Source organism: Hippichthys cyanospilos, chromosome 9 (assembly GCF_059441005.1).
Source record: "Hippichthys cyanospilos isolate Australia breed blue-spotted pipefish chromosome 9, RoL_Hcya_1.0, whole genome shotgun sequence".
Classification (NCBI taxonomy): domain Eukaryota; kingdom Metazoa; phylum Chordata; class Actinopteri; order Syngnathiformes; family Syngnathidae; genus Hippichthys; species Hippichthys cyanospilos.
Window position 1 is genome coordinate 17,208,673 of NC_142377.1, and position 12,571 is coordinate 17,221,243.

General features: G+C 38.1%; 1 protein-coding gene across 7 annotated transcripts; it reads left to right on the forward strand.

The window, feature by feature from the left end:
- The first annotated feature begins 1,174 nt into the window (after positions 1 to 1,174).
- Positions 1,175 to 12,555, forward strand: LOC148419210 (inter-alpha-trypsin inhibitor heavy chain H3-like). 7 transcript variants are annotated; one of them, XM_088422864.1, is made up of 25 exons: positions 1,194 to 1,304; positions 1,653 to 1,813; positions 2,673 to 2,777; positions 3,131 to 3,293; positions 3,362 to 3,472; positions 4,073 to 4,201; positions 4,437 to 4,553; positions 4,635 to 4,803; positions 4,895 to 5,005; positions 6,020 to 6,201; positions 6,368 to 6,547; positions 6,635 to 6,744; positions 7,725 to 7,987; positions 8,060 to 8,080; positions 8,863 to 8,880; positions 9,022 to 9,039; positions 9,415 to 9,432; positions 9,564 to 9,572; positions 10,121 to 10,183; positions 10,359 to 10,433; positions 10,524 to 10,634; positions 10,776 to 10,947; positions 11,550 to 11,698; positions 12,189 to 12,270; positions 12,358 to 12,555. In XM_088422864.1, exons 1-25 carry the CDS (start codon positions 1,236 to 1,238, stop codon positions 12,470 to 12,472), a joined length of 2,721 nt encoding a protein of 906 aa, XP_088278990.1. In that variant the 5' UTR covers positions 1,194 to 1,235; the 3' UTR covers positions 12,473 to 12,555. The 7 variants fall into 7 exon arrangements, with proteins under 7 accessions (XP_088278991.1, XP_088278990.1, XP_088278985.1 ...); XM_088422865.1 differs by having other exon boundaries at positions 1,175 to 1,304; positions 6,368 to 6,744; XM_088422859.1 differs by lacking the exon at positions 9,564 to 9,572 and having other exon boundaries at positions 6,368 to 6,744.
- Positions 12,556 to 12,571: the final 16 nt, after the last annotated feature.

The following is a 12,571-nucleotide window of genomic DNA, read 5'->3' on the forward strand; positions in this document are numbered from 1 at the left end:
GACCAGTCGTTACGCCGCCACCGTCATCACCAGTCGTGTGGTCAATCGTAACGATGATTCGCAAGAAATAGAGTTCGAATCCCCAAGAATGGCTTCATCTGCAAATTAAGAATGTGGGTGCAATGAACAACTCAACATTGTTTTAATATATGTAAAACACACAACACATAAGCATATATTTGAGATCATGAGATCTTTAATGGCAGTGAATTGAACTACACCCCTAACAATTTTTGAAGACGGAGAAGAAATCTTCCATAAACAGGTTTGCATTTTTGAGTTTAGTATAGCACCTTAGCAGTTGTTACAACTCTAAAATAAAAGCAATCTAGGTAAGAGATTTCCAACGGTACGATGAAGGTCTTTGCTCCTCTGTCTTGGAGGAGCAATGAATAAATCAATAAGACAATCGATTGTGTTTATAATGGTTTGCCAAGCGCAAAATAAACTTATACATTTACAGATAAAAAGAGGCGCGATATACAGGGAGGGAGAGGGAGATGGAAGGAATTTTTCCTACAGGTGAAAAAAGAATTGTCATCCAATTTTATTTCTTTGAACCAAAGCAAATCCTTTAATCTCATGACCAATTTCAAGTCTCTGGATAAAAAAGTAACTGAGTCATAAATCATCTATAACAAATAATACATAATGAATTGACTGGGAGGCACATTTCCTTTAGCCATATTTGAACATTTTGCACAATTCTGTCAGTAGTAAAGTGCTTCTGGGCAAGATTCCTGGCAGCAGAGTTGCGCAATAGGTCAATGATATCCAGCACATGAGCTGATCCACTCTCTTTACAAAGATAATGTTTTGGTTGGGTCTATCAGAGTGTTAAAGGTTGACCAAATGGTTCATTATTTGAGTTGTCGCCTGCAGTACAGTGGTTCACACTGTTTAAAACCGAGTTCTTATTATATTTTGGTAACTATTTAAAACACTTATCATACATACATTTCAAATTGAGCTTACTTTTTTGATATTTGTGAATTATATATTATATATTTGTTTGTATTATGGGAACTCTTTTTGGAACGTCATTTTGTTTTTCAGCTAGTCGTAATTTACGCATTGTATGTGGGGGCGAGCATATTTAAACTTGACCAGAAAGAAAGAGGAGTTTGCCCTTTAGCTTGACATTATGTACACATCAATGCCGCCTGCCTCATATCTATGTTTGCGTATAAAAGGCAAGTTTTGATACGCTGGCTCCACTCTGGATTTGCGGCGCCATGGAGAAAACTGCGCTGCGACTCAGCATCCTCTGGCTTCTTTTGGCTTTTGGCACGGCACAACCAAAGGTAGGATGATTGACGACGCACAGACCAGTGCGAGGACACACGCTCTAAAAAGAAAATGAGAACAAAGTCAATTTTCTAGACAAAAATCTGTCAGCTGGTTCGACAATTTATTTTCTGTAAATATGGTAAAATGTAGTCATCTTTCTGGAATAGCCTGCAGACAGAAATGCTAAATATCCTATGTACTTTGGTGTCTACTAGACATAAGGTCAGCTGACACAGAGTGAAAAAGAAAAATAAATTAAGGCGTTTTCCCTGAGACCAATGAGATCATGTCCGTCACTTGTTTTTCCACAACCAATTGATCTTTGCTCTGCTGTTTTTTTTTCTCCCCTACTGTTTGTTCAGGATGACTGGGAGATCTACAGCTTTCACATCAACTCCACCGTGACCAGCCGTTACGCAACCACCGTCATCACTAGCCGTGTGGTCAATCGTAAAGATGACTCCCAAGAAATAGAGTTCCACGTCCGGATCCCCAAGAATGCCTTTATCAGCAAATTCAGAATGTGGGTGCCATGAACAACTATCACATGGTTGTAATGTATGTAAAACAGGCAAAGACTGAGCATCAATGAGCATCAATTTTAGATCATGTGAGCCTTCTTTGGAGGCAGTGTACTGAAATGAGCTGAACTCGCCTCACATATTTTGCAGACGAAGAAGACATCTTCCCAAATTAGATTGCAAGTTGCCAGTTTAATGCTGCACATGAATGAATAGCACTTGTTACAACTCTTTAAGTAAAAAATTTGACAATGCAAGCACTAGAGCAGCATATAATGACAGATAAAATTACTATGTCATTTGTTTTTTTTTGTCTTTCTTTTTAAACAATGACTAATTTTACTGCAGTTCAGAAAGAAGTTGCGCCCATTTTCATGTACACAGTACGTCAGTAGAACGTCAGTATGCGTTATACTGCCCCCAGGTGGTTACTGTGCAAATTCCAGAAGCACAAGTTCCTTTGAATAGAAGCAAATGCCAAAACCGTTTAATTCCTTACAGTCGATTATAGTTTTTGTTGCTCTTTTATTTCTGAGAGACAGACATTGATTTCTGGCGGTTTTATTTATTTTTAGTGCGGCAGGATCGTTGGTAGCAAAAAACAAACCATATAAATCCATATAAACCATATATTACCATATAAATGAGTATGTGGGATTTTAATATGGTTTATGCTGGTGTCAGCAAAACCATTTTCTTTTTCATTCAATAATGGGAACATAATTTTTTTCTTTCAAAAAAAGAGCAAATCAATTGGAATGTGACCAATTCAAAAGAAAGACAGCAATGATTAAAATGTAAACGAATGAAACACATCAAGAAAGGAATCACGCACATTGAACATTTCTTGGCACTCCCCAGGTTTATGGACGGCCAGGTGTATGATGGCGTCGTGAAGGCTAAAGAAGCGGCTCAGCAGCAGTACAGTGAGGCCGTGTCCCGCGGGGAAAGTGCTGGCATCGTCAGGTACTGTACAGGAATATTAAGAATAAAAATTAATATGTGCAGTCAGCAGGAATACACTCTTAAAACTACTATGTTAAAAGTAATCCAGACTGACTGACTAACCCAGTGCTGGGTCAGAAAGGGATAGAACTTGTGATAAATTCTTTACTCTCTGCCCAATGCATTGGGTTGAGGATTTGACTGAGTACTTTGAGTCAAGATTTTGATCCGACAAAAGGTACGATTAAAACTACCCGTAAGTGGGTTTATTACCAATAACCCTATCTGTTCCAAACCCCTAGCCAGTGGTTGTGGTGATGCTCAACATTATAGAAGATGAGTAATTGGCTTCTACAATTGATGTTCTTTCACAGTTCAGTCGGAAGGACTCTTGAGGAGTTTAAGACCTCAGTGACCGTAGCCGCTCTTAAAAAGGTGACCTTTGAACTGACGTACGAAGAACTTCTCAAACGCACGCTCGGCAAGTACGAGCTGCAGATCCACGCTCGGCCCATGCAGCCTGTCAAAGACTTCAAGGTGCGTGTTTTCTCTTGACTGCTCAGCGACCCGCAATTTCGGTCTGACGTCATCCTCCCAAATTTCAGGTGGATGTGTACATACAAGAAAATGCAGGAATCAGTTTCATCGACGTTAAAGGAGGACTTAGCACCGGTGCTCTGGCGAATGCTATCACCAAAACGCACACAGATAAACAGGTAAAACATGGTGAACACAAATCAAGCAAGTAAACAAACAAACAAACAAAAATAACAAAACGGCATTTTCCACTTAATAACATTTCCGTCGTATTTTCTAATCTAAAGCCTCATACTGAGATACGAGTGCTTTGAGTCTTGAGATTTTTGAGTTATGAGCTAGCATTTGAGTCATACATTTACATGAAGCGAAATTTATTTTGCCGCTAGGTGGCGGTAACGTTTCATGTTGATGAAGCAGTTGTTGGTCACAGGTAGATATCTTTTTCTCTCCCCTGCTCAATCCCATGTGTCCTGCTCTGATTCATTGAAAAACAGCTGGAAAGATACTGGAATAAGTCTAATACCATTTTCTCTTTAAATCCTATCTGTAAAGGAAGACAAATAATGGTAATGACTGTTTGACTTTAAATTGAAAACAGAATGATGTACTTATGTATATCAATTGGAATAAATTCTATCTCATCCAGATAAATGGAGTAGATTATATGTGGATAATTCTCAATATAAAAGTGAGAATGCTGTTTTTAGATTCAGTCTCTACCTGTTCCTTTAAACCCAAAATTTTCCTCTGCTGATTGTTGCATGGAATTTTTGCAGGCCTGGGTTTATTTCTATCCGACAGTGGACCAACAGAAAACGTGTGACAGTTGTGGAGAAGATGGTATGAATGGAGATCTGGTCGTACTTTATGATGTCAACAGAGGTAGATCACTGGGGGATATCAAGGTAAAACCGACCTTCAATAAACTGTACTGAATAGTCTCCAGACAGTTCATGACGAATGACTGTGGAGTTTTTTTTATAATCCATTTTTTGGAGGTGCTGATTCAGTTTTGCATCTATTATGGTTGCAGTCAGTGTTTTTATTCAGCTTTTGTATAAAATCTGTAGTTTATTTTCTTTGCATTGCGGTTGTCACATAATCCATGAGATTATTTTTCATTTTCGCTCATCCCACCAGACATCAAGTGGATATTTTGTCCATCATTTTGCTCCATCAGAACTTCCCCGTATCCCAAAGAATGTTGTCTTTGTCATTGATAAAAGTGGTTCCATGCGTGGCAAGAAAATAGAACAGGTAGAGATATTTGAATGATGATTTATCTTTGGATGAATCTGCTTAACCAACATTGTAATAGTGTGAAATGATTGTTCTCAGACCCGCACGGCATTAATCCATATTCTGAATGACCTGGCGGAGGATGACTTCTTTGGTCTCATCATTTTTGATAGCGTTGTGTCTTACTGGAAGCATGAACTTGTTCAGGCCAATTCAAAAAATGTGAAAAGCGCCAAAGAATTTGCAAACAACATTAGAGAACATGGAGGTAGTTTCAAGTTTACTTGAAGTCATTCTGTGGTAATTGTGACCATTTACAATAAAATAACGTTGTGTTGATATTGTTTTCCCTCTTTCAGGCACAAATATCAATGAAGCGTTGTTGGATGGATCACGTATGCTGAATGAGAACCCTAGGAAAGGTTCAGCTTCTATCCTCATACTCCTCACTGATGGAGACCCAACCTCAGGTTCACAAACTCATATGCGCACACACACATTCACGTATACACACACTTTTACATACATACTGTATATGGAATAGGTAAAATATGTAATGGGCAGGCTAATGAGTAACATCTACAGTATTTTATCACTTTAGTGACAGTTGAGCACAAATGGTGCTGCACCACCTGTAGACAGACACTATAAAAGAAGAATGCCGTCAGCTATTTACGCAGGGTAGGGATAAGGGATATAGGAACAATCCGTGTAAACTTGATGTTCTTTATAGAAACACTGAGGGACAAACACGTCATTAATAAAACATATTGTGTAGTTGGATAAAACTAAAATAAATGCGTTCCATCAAAAAGAACACCGCTGCCCATGATTAAACCCTAAAAACCATAAAAACCCTAAAAATTACCACAAATACATCATTCAAATGTGACTTTGTGGGTGCCAAACCTTAAGTATGCAGCCCTTTACTAACAGGAATTTGTTCTTTGGCCATGGAAAAAAAAACAGTCCAGCTTTCCTGCACTTAAGTCCTTTAAGCCCCTATTACTGAAAGGGGGAAGTTTGTTGGCTTGTGATCTTGATGGATCACAAACGTTCGCCAGCCATTCACCAGATGAGGGGCATAATTTCCTTGAGACAGAAGCAGTGCAAGATAACATCAGGCAAATGTTTACAACATTGGAGGAACTCTGAGGAGACCAAAAGAGCCGCTACCTTTGCTGACACTTGACAACATTCAACCCTCTATGTTTAGGGGCTTTACAATAGTTGGGAAACTCTTTGCTTGTGTCTGCATGATTGTACAATACTGCCCCCTGTGGTCAAGTAGCCCAAACCAGTGAGAGCTGCAATGAATTAATCATATTGAGCAAACGCTATTATTTCTTTTTGTTCAATTTTATTTTCTTGTTAATTTGTTTTTATCAGCTCCGTTCAGAGTGATAGCTTCATTGACATTTCAAATGGTTTTATTTATACTTTGTTTGAAGAAAATAGTTTTCACGTGGCTGCCTTTACTGCAGGTGTGACCAATCTGGAAGAAATATACTCAAATGTGATGGAAGCCATTCAAGACAAATTCCCTCTCTATTGTCTTGGCTTTGGTTTTGATGTCAACTTTAATTTCCTCGAGAAACTGTCCTTGCAGAACAATGGGGTTGCGCGGCGTATTTATGCTGACGCTGATGCCGATTTGCAGCTGAAGGTAAATTTTAGATATTGCATCCCTATTAATAATTTTCCTGAGAAATTTTGTTGTGTGAGAGGTAAATGCCAGGACAGCTCATCAAAGATGACACGGAATTTTTGCAAAGTTACTAGTTGGTTTGATTGATCAAATGATGGGGACAGTGAGTGTCTCTTTTTAACAGGGATTCTACGACGAGGTGGCCAATCCTCTTTTGACAGACGTGGTGATGATTTATAACGGTGGGAGCAATCTGACCCGGACCAACTTCAGCCAGTATTACAACGGTTCTGAGATTGTGGTGGCCGGTCAGATCAGCGACAACAACATTGACACTTTCGTCCCAAGCGTTGTGGCCATTTCGGTGAGCGTCCTTCTTCACTGCGCATCAGCTGTGTTTTTTTTTTTGTTGTGTGTCTTGTACTCTGCATTGCTTTTTTTTTCTCTGCAGAGGAATGCAAGTATCATTTTCTCTGAAAATAACAGCACCACAAAGTCTACAGATGACAACATCCAAAGAGTTTGGGCCTACCTGACTGTCAAGCAACTCCTGAAGAAAGAGTCAGTACATAGTAATATTTTTTTATAGGGCTCTGATGAAACCAAAGAAATAAATCTTTATTTGTTTTGCTTTATAAATCTTTATCACAAAGTCCTATGTCTCCAAATATGAAAACCATTCAAGGGCACTTAAATTATAGATTAAACCTTTTGGCTGCTGGGAAATGAAAGTCGAGACTTTAAGAAGGTTATATGGACACTTCTGTCAAAAAAATTGTGTATTTGTCAATAACTCAACTAATCTACGTGTGACATAAACAGGCTTGCTTTTGTTAGTGGCTAAAGCAGCCACACCGGTTGAGTTTGTGAGGCATGCTGGGGGATGTAGTGTTTGGAGCGTCAGCCATTTTGGGATGGCTTTTGAAATGGAATGTAGCGTCCTTCCACTCCGTCCCCGTGTGATGCCACGATACAAATTACAGCATTCACTCATTTGACGAAAAACATACAATTACTAGTCAAGTATTAACTCATGTTCATCACATGTTGTCAGGATGTATTTTGACCTCACATGATCCGTTAGCTTAACCACGTTTGGTTAATGTTAAAAGGGAGCACAGGTCACCAAAAGGTCAGTGACCGGGTCAATGCATAGCATTGCCAATGCCTATTCAAAAATGAGAACGGTGTGCTCAGTGTTGAATTGTGACTCCAGATAAAACCAAAGTAATTTAAATTTATTGAAAGAATCTTTCGTCGGCGTGTGACAAGTTGAACATACCCCACCAAACCCAAACGTTTAAATGGCAGCCGCTAACATGAACTTTGGCAGTAAAGTGAGAAAAAATGTAGAAGTAATTAACACTTAACGAGTTCTCTTCAAATTTAGCAGCGCAATTTTTGTTTACAAAAAGCCTATTTAATGAAATAATCAAAATTTAAAGGTGTGATTAATGTGATTTAAAATCATTTTCCAATATCTTGTGAGGACCTTTTCATTATACCATAATATTAGACTCTTTCTACCGTTTCAATGACAGGTTGCAGTATTCAGGAGACGAGAAGGAGAAAATGAAGAATGAAACCTTGAGGCTGTCACTCAAGTACAACTTTGTGACCCCGCTCACATCCATGGTGGTCACCAAGCCAACAAAGGAGAAGACGGAGGTGCTGCACAAACCCAGCGAAGGGGGTCCTCCGCCTCCCGATAGGCCCGATTATGTACTGACAAGCCGCGGGGTTGGGTCTGCGCCACGGGGCAGCGCTAGAACCAGATCCCAGGCACGTCTTGGATCATCTTACAGTGAGTAATGGTGTGAATTAAACAGCAAACTTCAATGCAACACATTCAACAAACTGTCTTCCTTCTTTTCAGCGCTGAGCAGTCCTCTTTCAGGTAAAGAGGCGGAGTTTATTCAGTGACTGATAGCGTCGGATATTTGCGTCAATTATAACAATGCGCATCTGTGTAAAACATAAAATAAAGACAAAAGCAAACAATAAATCAAATAATTTTACAATCTAAAACATACAGGCATACAGGATTTTGCAGAGTGACTATAACACAATTTAGCAATTTGTTCCAAATAATTGGCTATTAATTTGAAAAGAAATAGTAAATGGAGTACACTTGTATAGCGCTTTTATCAACATCACAGAACCGATCCCCACTTCCCTCCCAGCTTAGCTGGCCATTTTTTTTTTTTTTTATTAGGACAGGTCCTATTCTACCACAGTGGGGCTTTGAATCTGAGTAACAAATCGTCTATTTGTTGTTCAACAAAAACCCTGAGATAAAAGCGCTGTACGATGGCAGTCATTCACTTCATTCAACAAGCAGCAAACCGACATATAATATTTGTAAACAGTATTTGAAATGAAGTGGCTTAAAGAGGTTCATTGCCATCCCAGATTGAGGTTTCCTGTATAACTAACATAAAACCAACAGCGTTTTATGTTGTTTACTGAAAGACCACATTGCCTCTATTAGCTTATTGCTAACCCAGAATGGTGGTGCTGTAACCCTCCAAGAAATGGATATAGCGGTAGCAATGCACATACACATAATAAGAATATACTCATATACTTTATCCTCTGAAAATGAAGAGTTCTGTAATAATAACATTTCCAAATTGTGGCATTATTCAATTGTCTTGTTTTATTGTTTCTTTTTGACAGGTTCAAGGATTTTCAGAGGTACATAACGTACAGTGAACGCATGAATTCAACTACCGTTTTTGTTTGTGTGATTCCAAATAACTCTGTTTCTTAAAAACAAATGTTTCACGAGGTCATTGAAAGGATGAGTAAAATTATGTTTGTTTCTCTGTGTGGCAGGGATGGGCGGTTCATTTGGTATGTCACTCTGATTTCTTCAACATTTTTCAAAAAGTTATCACTGTTGAAAGATAGGGCTTAGCATATGATACTCACCAGGTATTCCCCATTTTTTACTGATGGTGATTAAGTTCACGCAACATATTGTGTATTTTTTTGTTTTAATTAACTAAATGAATCACCGCTGTAATCAGTTATTTAAAAACAAATGTTTCACAATCTCTTTGAAGAAATGAATAAAATTGCGTTTGGATTTTTGTTGCAAGCATGGGCAATATACCTGTTATGTCACTCATGTGAGGTTCAAGGAACGCATTAATTCAACTGCTAGTTTATTTTGTGTGATTCCAATTTACTCGGTGACTTAAAACTTTTTGTTTCTTTGTGTGGCAGGAATGGGCATTGCACCAGGTATGTCACTCATTTGACTTCTTCAACATTTTTCCTCATTTTTTACTGACAGTGATTAAGTTCTCACAACATGTTTTGTATTATTGTTTTTAAATCAACTAATTGACCTTTTGTTTTTCTGACCATGACAGATTTTCATGGTAAGATATCACCACAAACGATTGCAGAAACTTTTGTATGTAGCTGCTGTACATTACCCAACATTTACATCGACATAACAAAGTATGGCATTGAGTCCTTAAATAATCAGTCAATAAGTAGTAACGGTTTGATTATACACAATTACTGGAAATAACACATTACCACCATCACTGGATGTTGAGTATGAAGTATGAATTGGCATTAACACAACATCCAGGTGGCCAAAAAACCCACGCACCATGTCTATGTTTATATTTAGGCAACCAAAACGGTCCTTTTTTTGGTCTTCTTTTTTTAAAACCTGATAATAATTGTTCTTGCCTCTTGTGGTACCACGTTACAAGCATGAATTAAATTCTCCTCTATTGTTGTTGTAAACAAACCCCACCTTTTGTTAGTATGGCATATTTATTCTAATATTTATTATGAATGAGCAGACAATTAGATTTATATAAATTAGTGTGTGTCTTATTTTTCTGCATGGTGAACCTCATTTTAGATTCTATTATGGTTGTGATCGATTCTAAGCTTGATTGTTGATTCCCAGGTGTCCTAGCACCACAGGGCATACCGGACATGATGTACGACATCTCACATGTAATGAGGCCAGGTAAGCGACATGAGGCCACTTGGTGTCAACAATTGCCATCAGAAAATTGCGTTTTGATGTTAAGACTTCTTCCAGGTAGAAGATGAATAAGCTTCCATACAACCTTGTTTTTTTTTTAAAGGATAATCGGATCAAGTGTGCAATAAGCTCTAAATCATTTCATGTGTATTTGCAGGTAGAATTCCCGTGATGAAGGTCTTACCTACCCTTTCCTCATCCATAAATATTTTGTTGCCAGCATTAAATCCTGGTAAAATGTGCTTATAATTGATTTAATTTTATGAATTGAATGATTTTAAATGATATTTGCTCTTCTGATTGTGTCTCATTGTCTTGACAGTCATTGAACCTCAAATCCGTTTTATGCGCCCAGTTGAGAACCAGTCTCTTCCACTTTGTTTTGATATCCCTGCAAATAGTCAACTTCGACTCTTTCACCTCCCTAGTGCAGGTCAGTCCTACATGCACTCTAGAACTCTAGCGTAGAACAACTCTATTTTAGAACAAAAACTTGTATTCTAGTCTCTTACTTCCACCTGCAGCTCATGATCATTGTTTGGTATTAAGTTGCTGGTCATTTCTTCTGCACTAGGACTTTCTGTGAATGGCGCACTGGATGGAACAAGAGGCTTCAAAAGGATAGTTGTCCACCACAATCCTAATATGTTTATTACTGTTGACATTGATGGTGTCTCCGTTTCTGATGGGCAAATGAAACAGAAATTAAGATGGCAGGAGGGAGAGGAGACCATGCCTGCTGGAAGGTGAATTTGCATTAAAATGGTTGTTTGATGCTCTCAAGGGGCCACTTGTTTCAGTATTGACTCACCCTCACGCTTAATGCTTGTGCAGTATTTTGATCTTTTTTGAGTCATTCTCACTGTGTTTTAGCCAATGCATGTCACACTCCTAGTGTGTGTGTGTGTGTAATAACTCTGATAACTAAGAGTCATGCCATTTTGAACATTGACATGTTGTCACCATCTGGGTAAAATTTCAGCTCCCTAACACCTTCCTTCAATGCTTTCCCTTTAATGTCAAACGCTTTTGATGTAAATGATTGGACAAAATACTGCACACGAGGTAAACAGATGAAACAATAATAATAAATAGGCCAAATTAAACAATTATTAACTTTCTTCTGACTGAATTCAGTAATTCTCACATGCCTCTGAAATTTTCTCCACTTTTTTTTTTTTTTAACTCTTGACTGACAATAGTAAAATGTTAGTGTGGCTGAAAGTGCTATGTAAGTACAGTCGTTTATTAGGCCTTTCCTACGATTATTCCTGATAGTAAACATTGAATTTGCATTTGATGTTTAGATATTAATTACTGACTGAGATAACAAATTGCTTTTCCTTAGTGCAACAGTGATTAAACGGGACGAGGAAGTTGATATCACAGTTGGAGAAACACGCCTGATCGTCTTGCTTCATGGGACCACAGGCGAAAAATTCCTCTGGCCAGTTTTAAGACAGCGCGCTTCAGACAATAATGCTGAAGGGATTTTAGGTGAGTTTTGTTCCTTGGATTATGCATGTGTATTGTGGGTACTGTATTTAAAAAAAAAAAAAAAAAATCTTACGCACCTTTTGTTCAACTGTCAGGTTAAACTATTTTCAAACTTTTTTTCACCAATCATGTGGCCTAATAAAATTTTCAGGCTATTGCTGGAAAGCATGAATAAATAAATAAATAAATAAATAAATAATTGTAAAAAAAAAAAAAAAGGCCTACTTGTAAATCTGAAATTATTTTAAGAGAAAGTGAAGAGTGGCAGCTGTGTGCTGCCTCCCATTTCACTTGAGTTTCAATATGATTGCTTTTTTTTTTGGCACACCCATGTACTAATTATTAACAGAGAGTTACTACTTGTAAAACCACATTCTCCATGTTGTTTATCTTTGTTTACACTCTCAAGAGTAAACAATCTGCAAAGATGTTGGCCTGTGTCTGCGTTGTCCTATAACTAATAGTTTTTATTGTCTTGTCTCCTTTTCAGCACAAAAGCCAGCAGTTTATGAGGAAGCGCACCAACATACTACAAAACTGAAAATCAAAGACCAGGAAGTTATTGTTGCCAGGTAACCTTTTGTTTTATTTATTTGGGATCTTTTTTTTATGCTCTTACAGTCAATGTGTAAGCAAACAACGTTTTCTCTTCTACGTAGATCCTCGTTTGCCGACTACAGTTTTTCCCCAGCTGTGCCCGTGCCCTGCTGGCTCATGTCTGCTGAAGCAGCACTACAATCACAGCTCAGTAATTTCACTCTCCACTCGATTTAATGACGATTCATCTCATCCCATGTACAGATGAGTGAAAAACACTTTTGTCACGTCATGAAGAATAAACGGTTACCTAAAAGTGACCTAATGCTCTTTTTT

Excerpts from the sequence above, each read along its gene's own strand:
- LOC148419210 (XM_088422865.1), top strand. The coding sequence starts at position 1,236 with ATGGAGAAAACTGCGCTGCGACTCAGCATCCTCTGGCTTCTTTTGGCT. Across the intron at positions 1,814-2,672 it reads TTTATCAGCAAATTCAGAAT|GTTTATGGACGGCCAGGTGT; the intron begins GTGGGTGCCATG and ends GGCACTCCCCAG. Across the intron at positions 2,778-3,130 it reads GAAAGTGCTGGCATCGTCAG|TTCAGTCGGAAGGACTCTTG; the intron begins GTACTGTACAGG and ends GTTCTTTCACAG.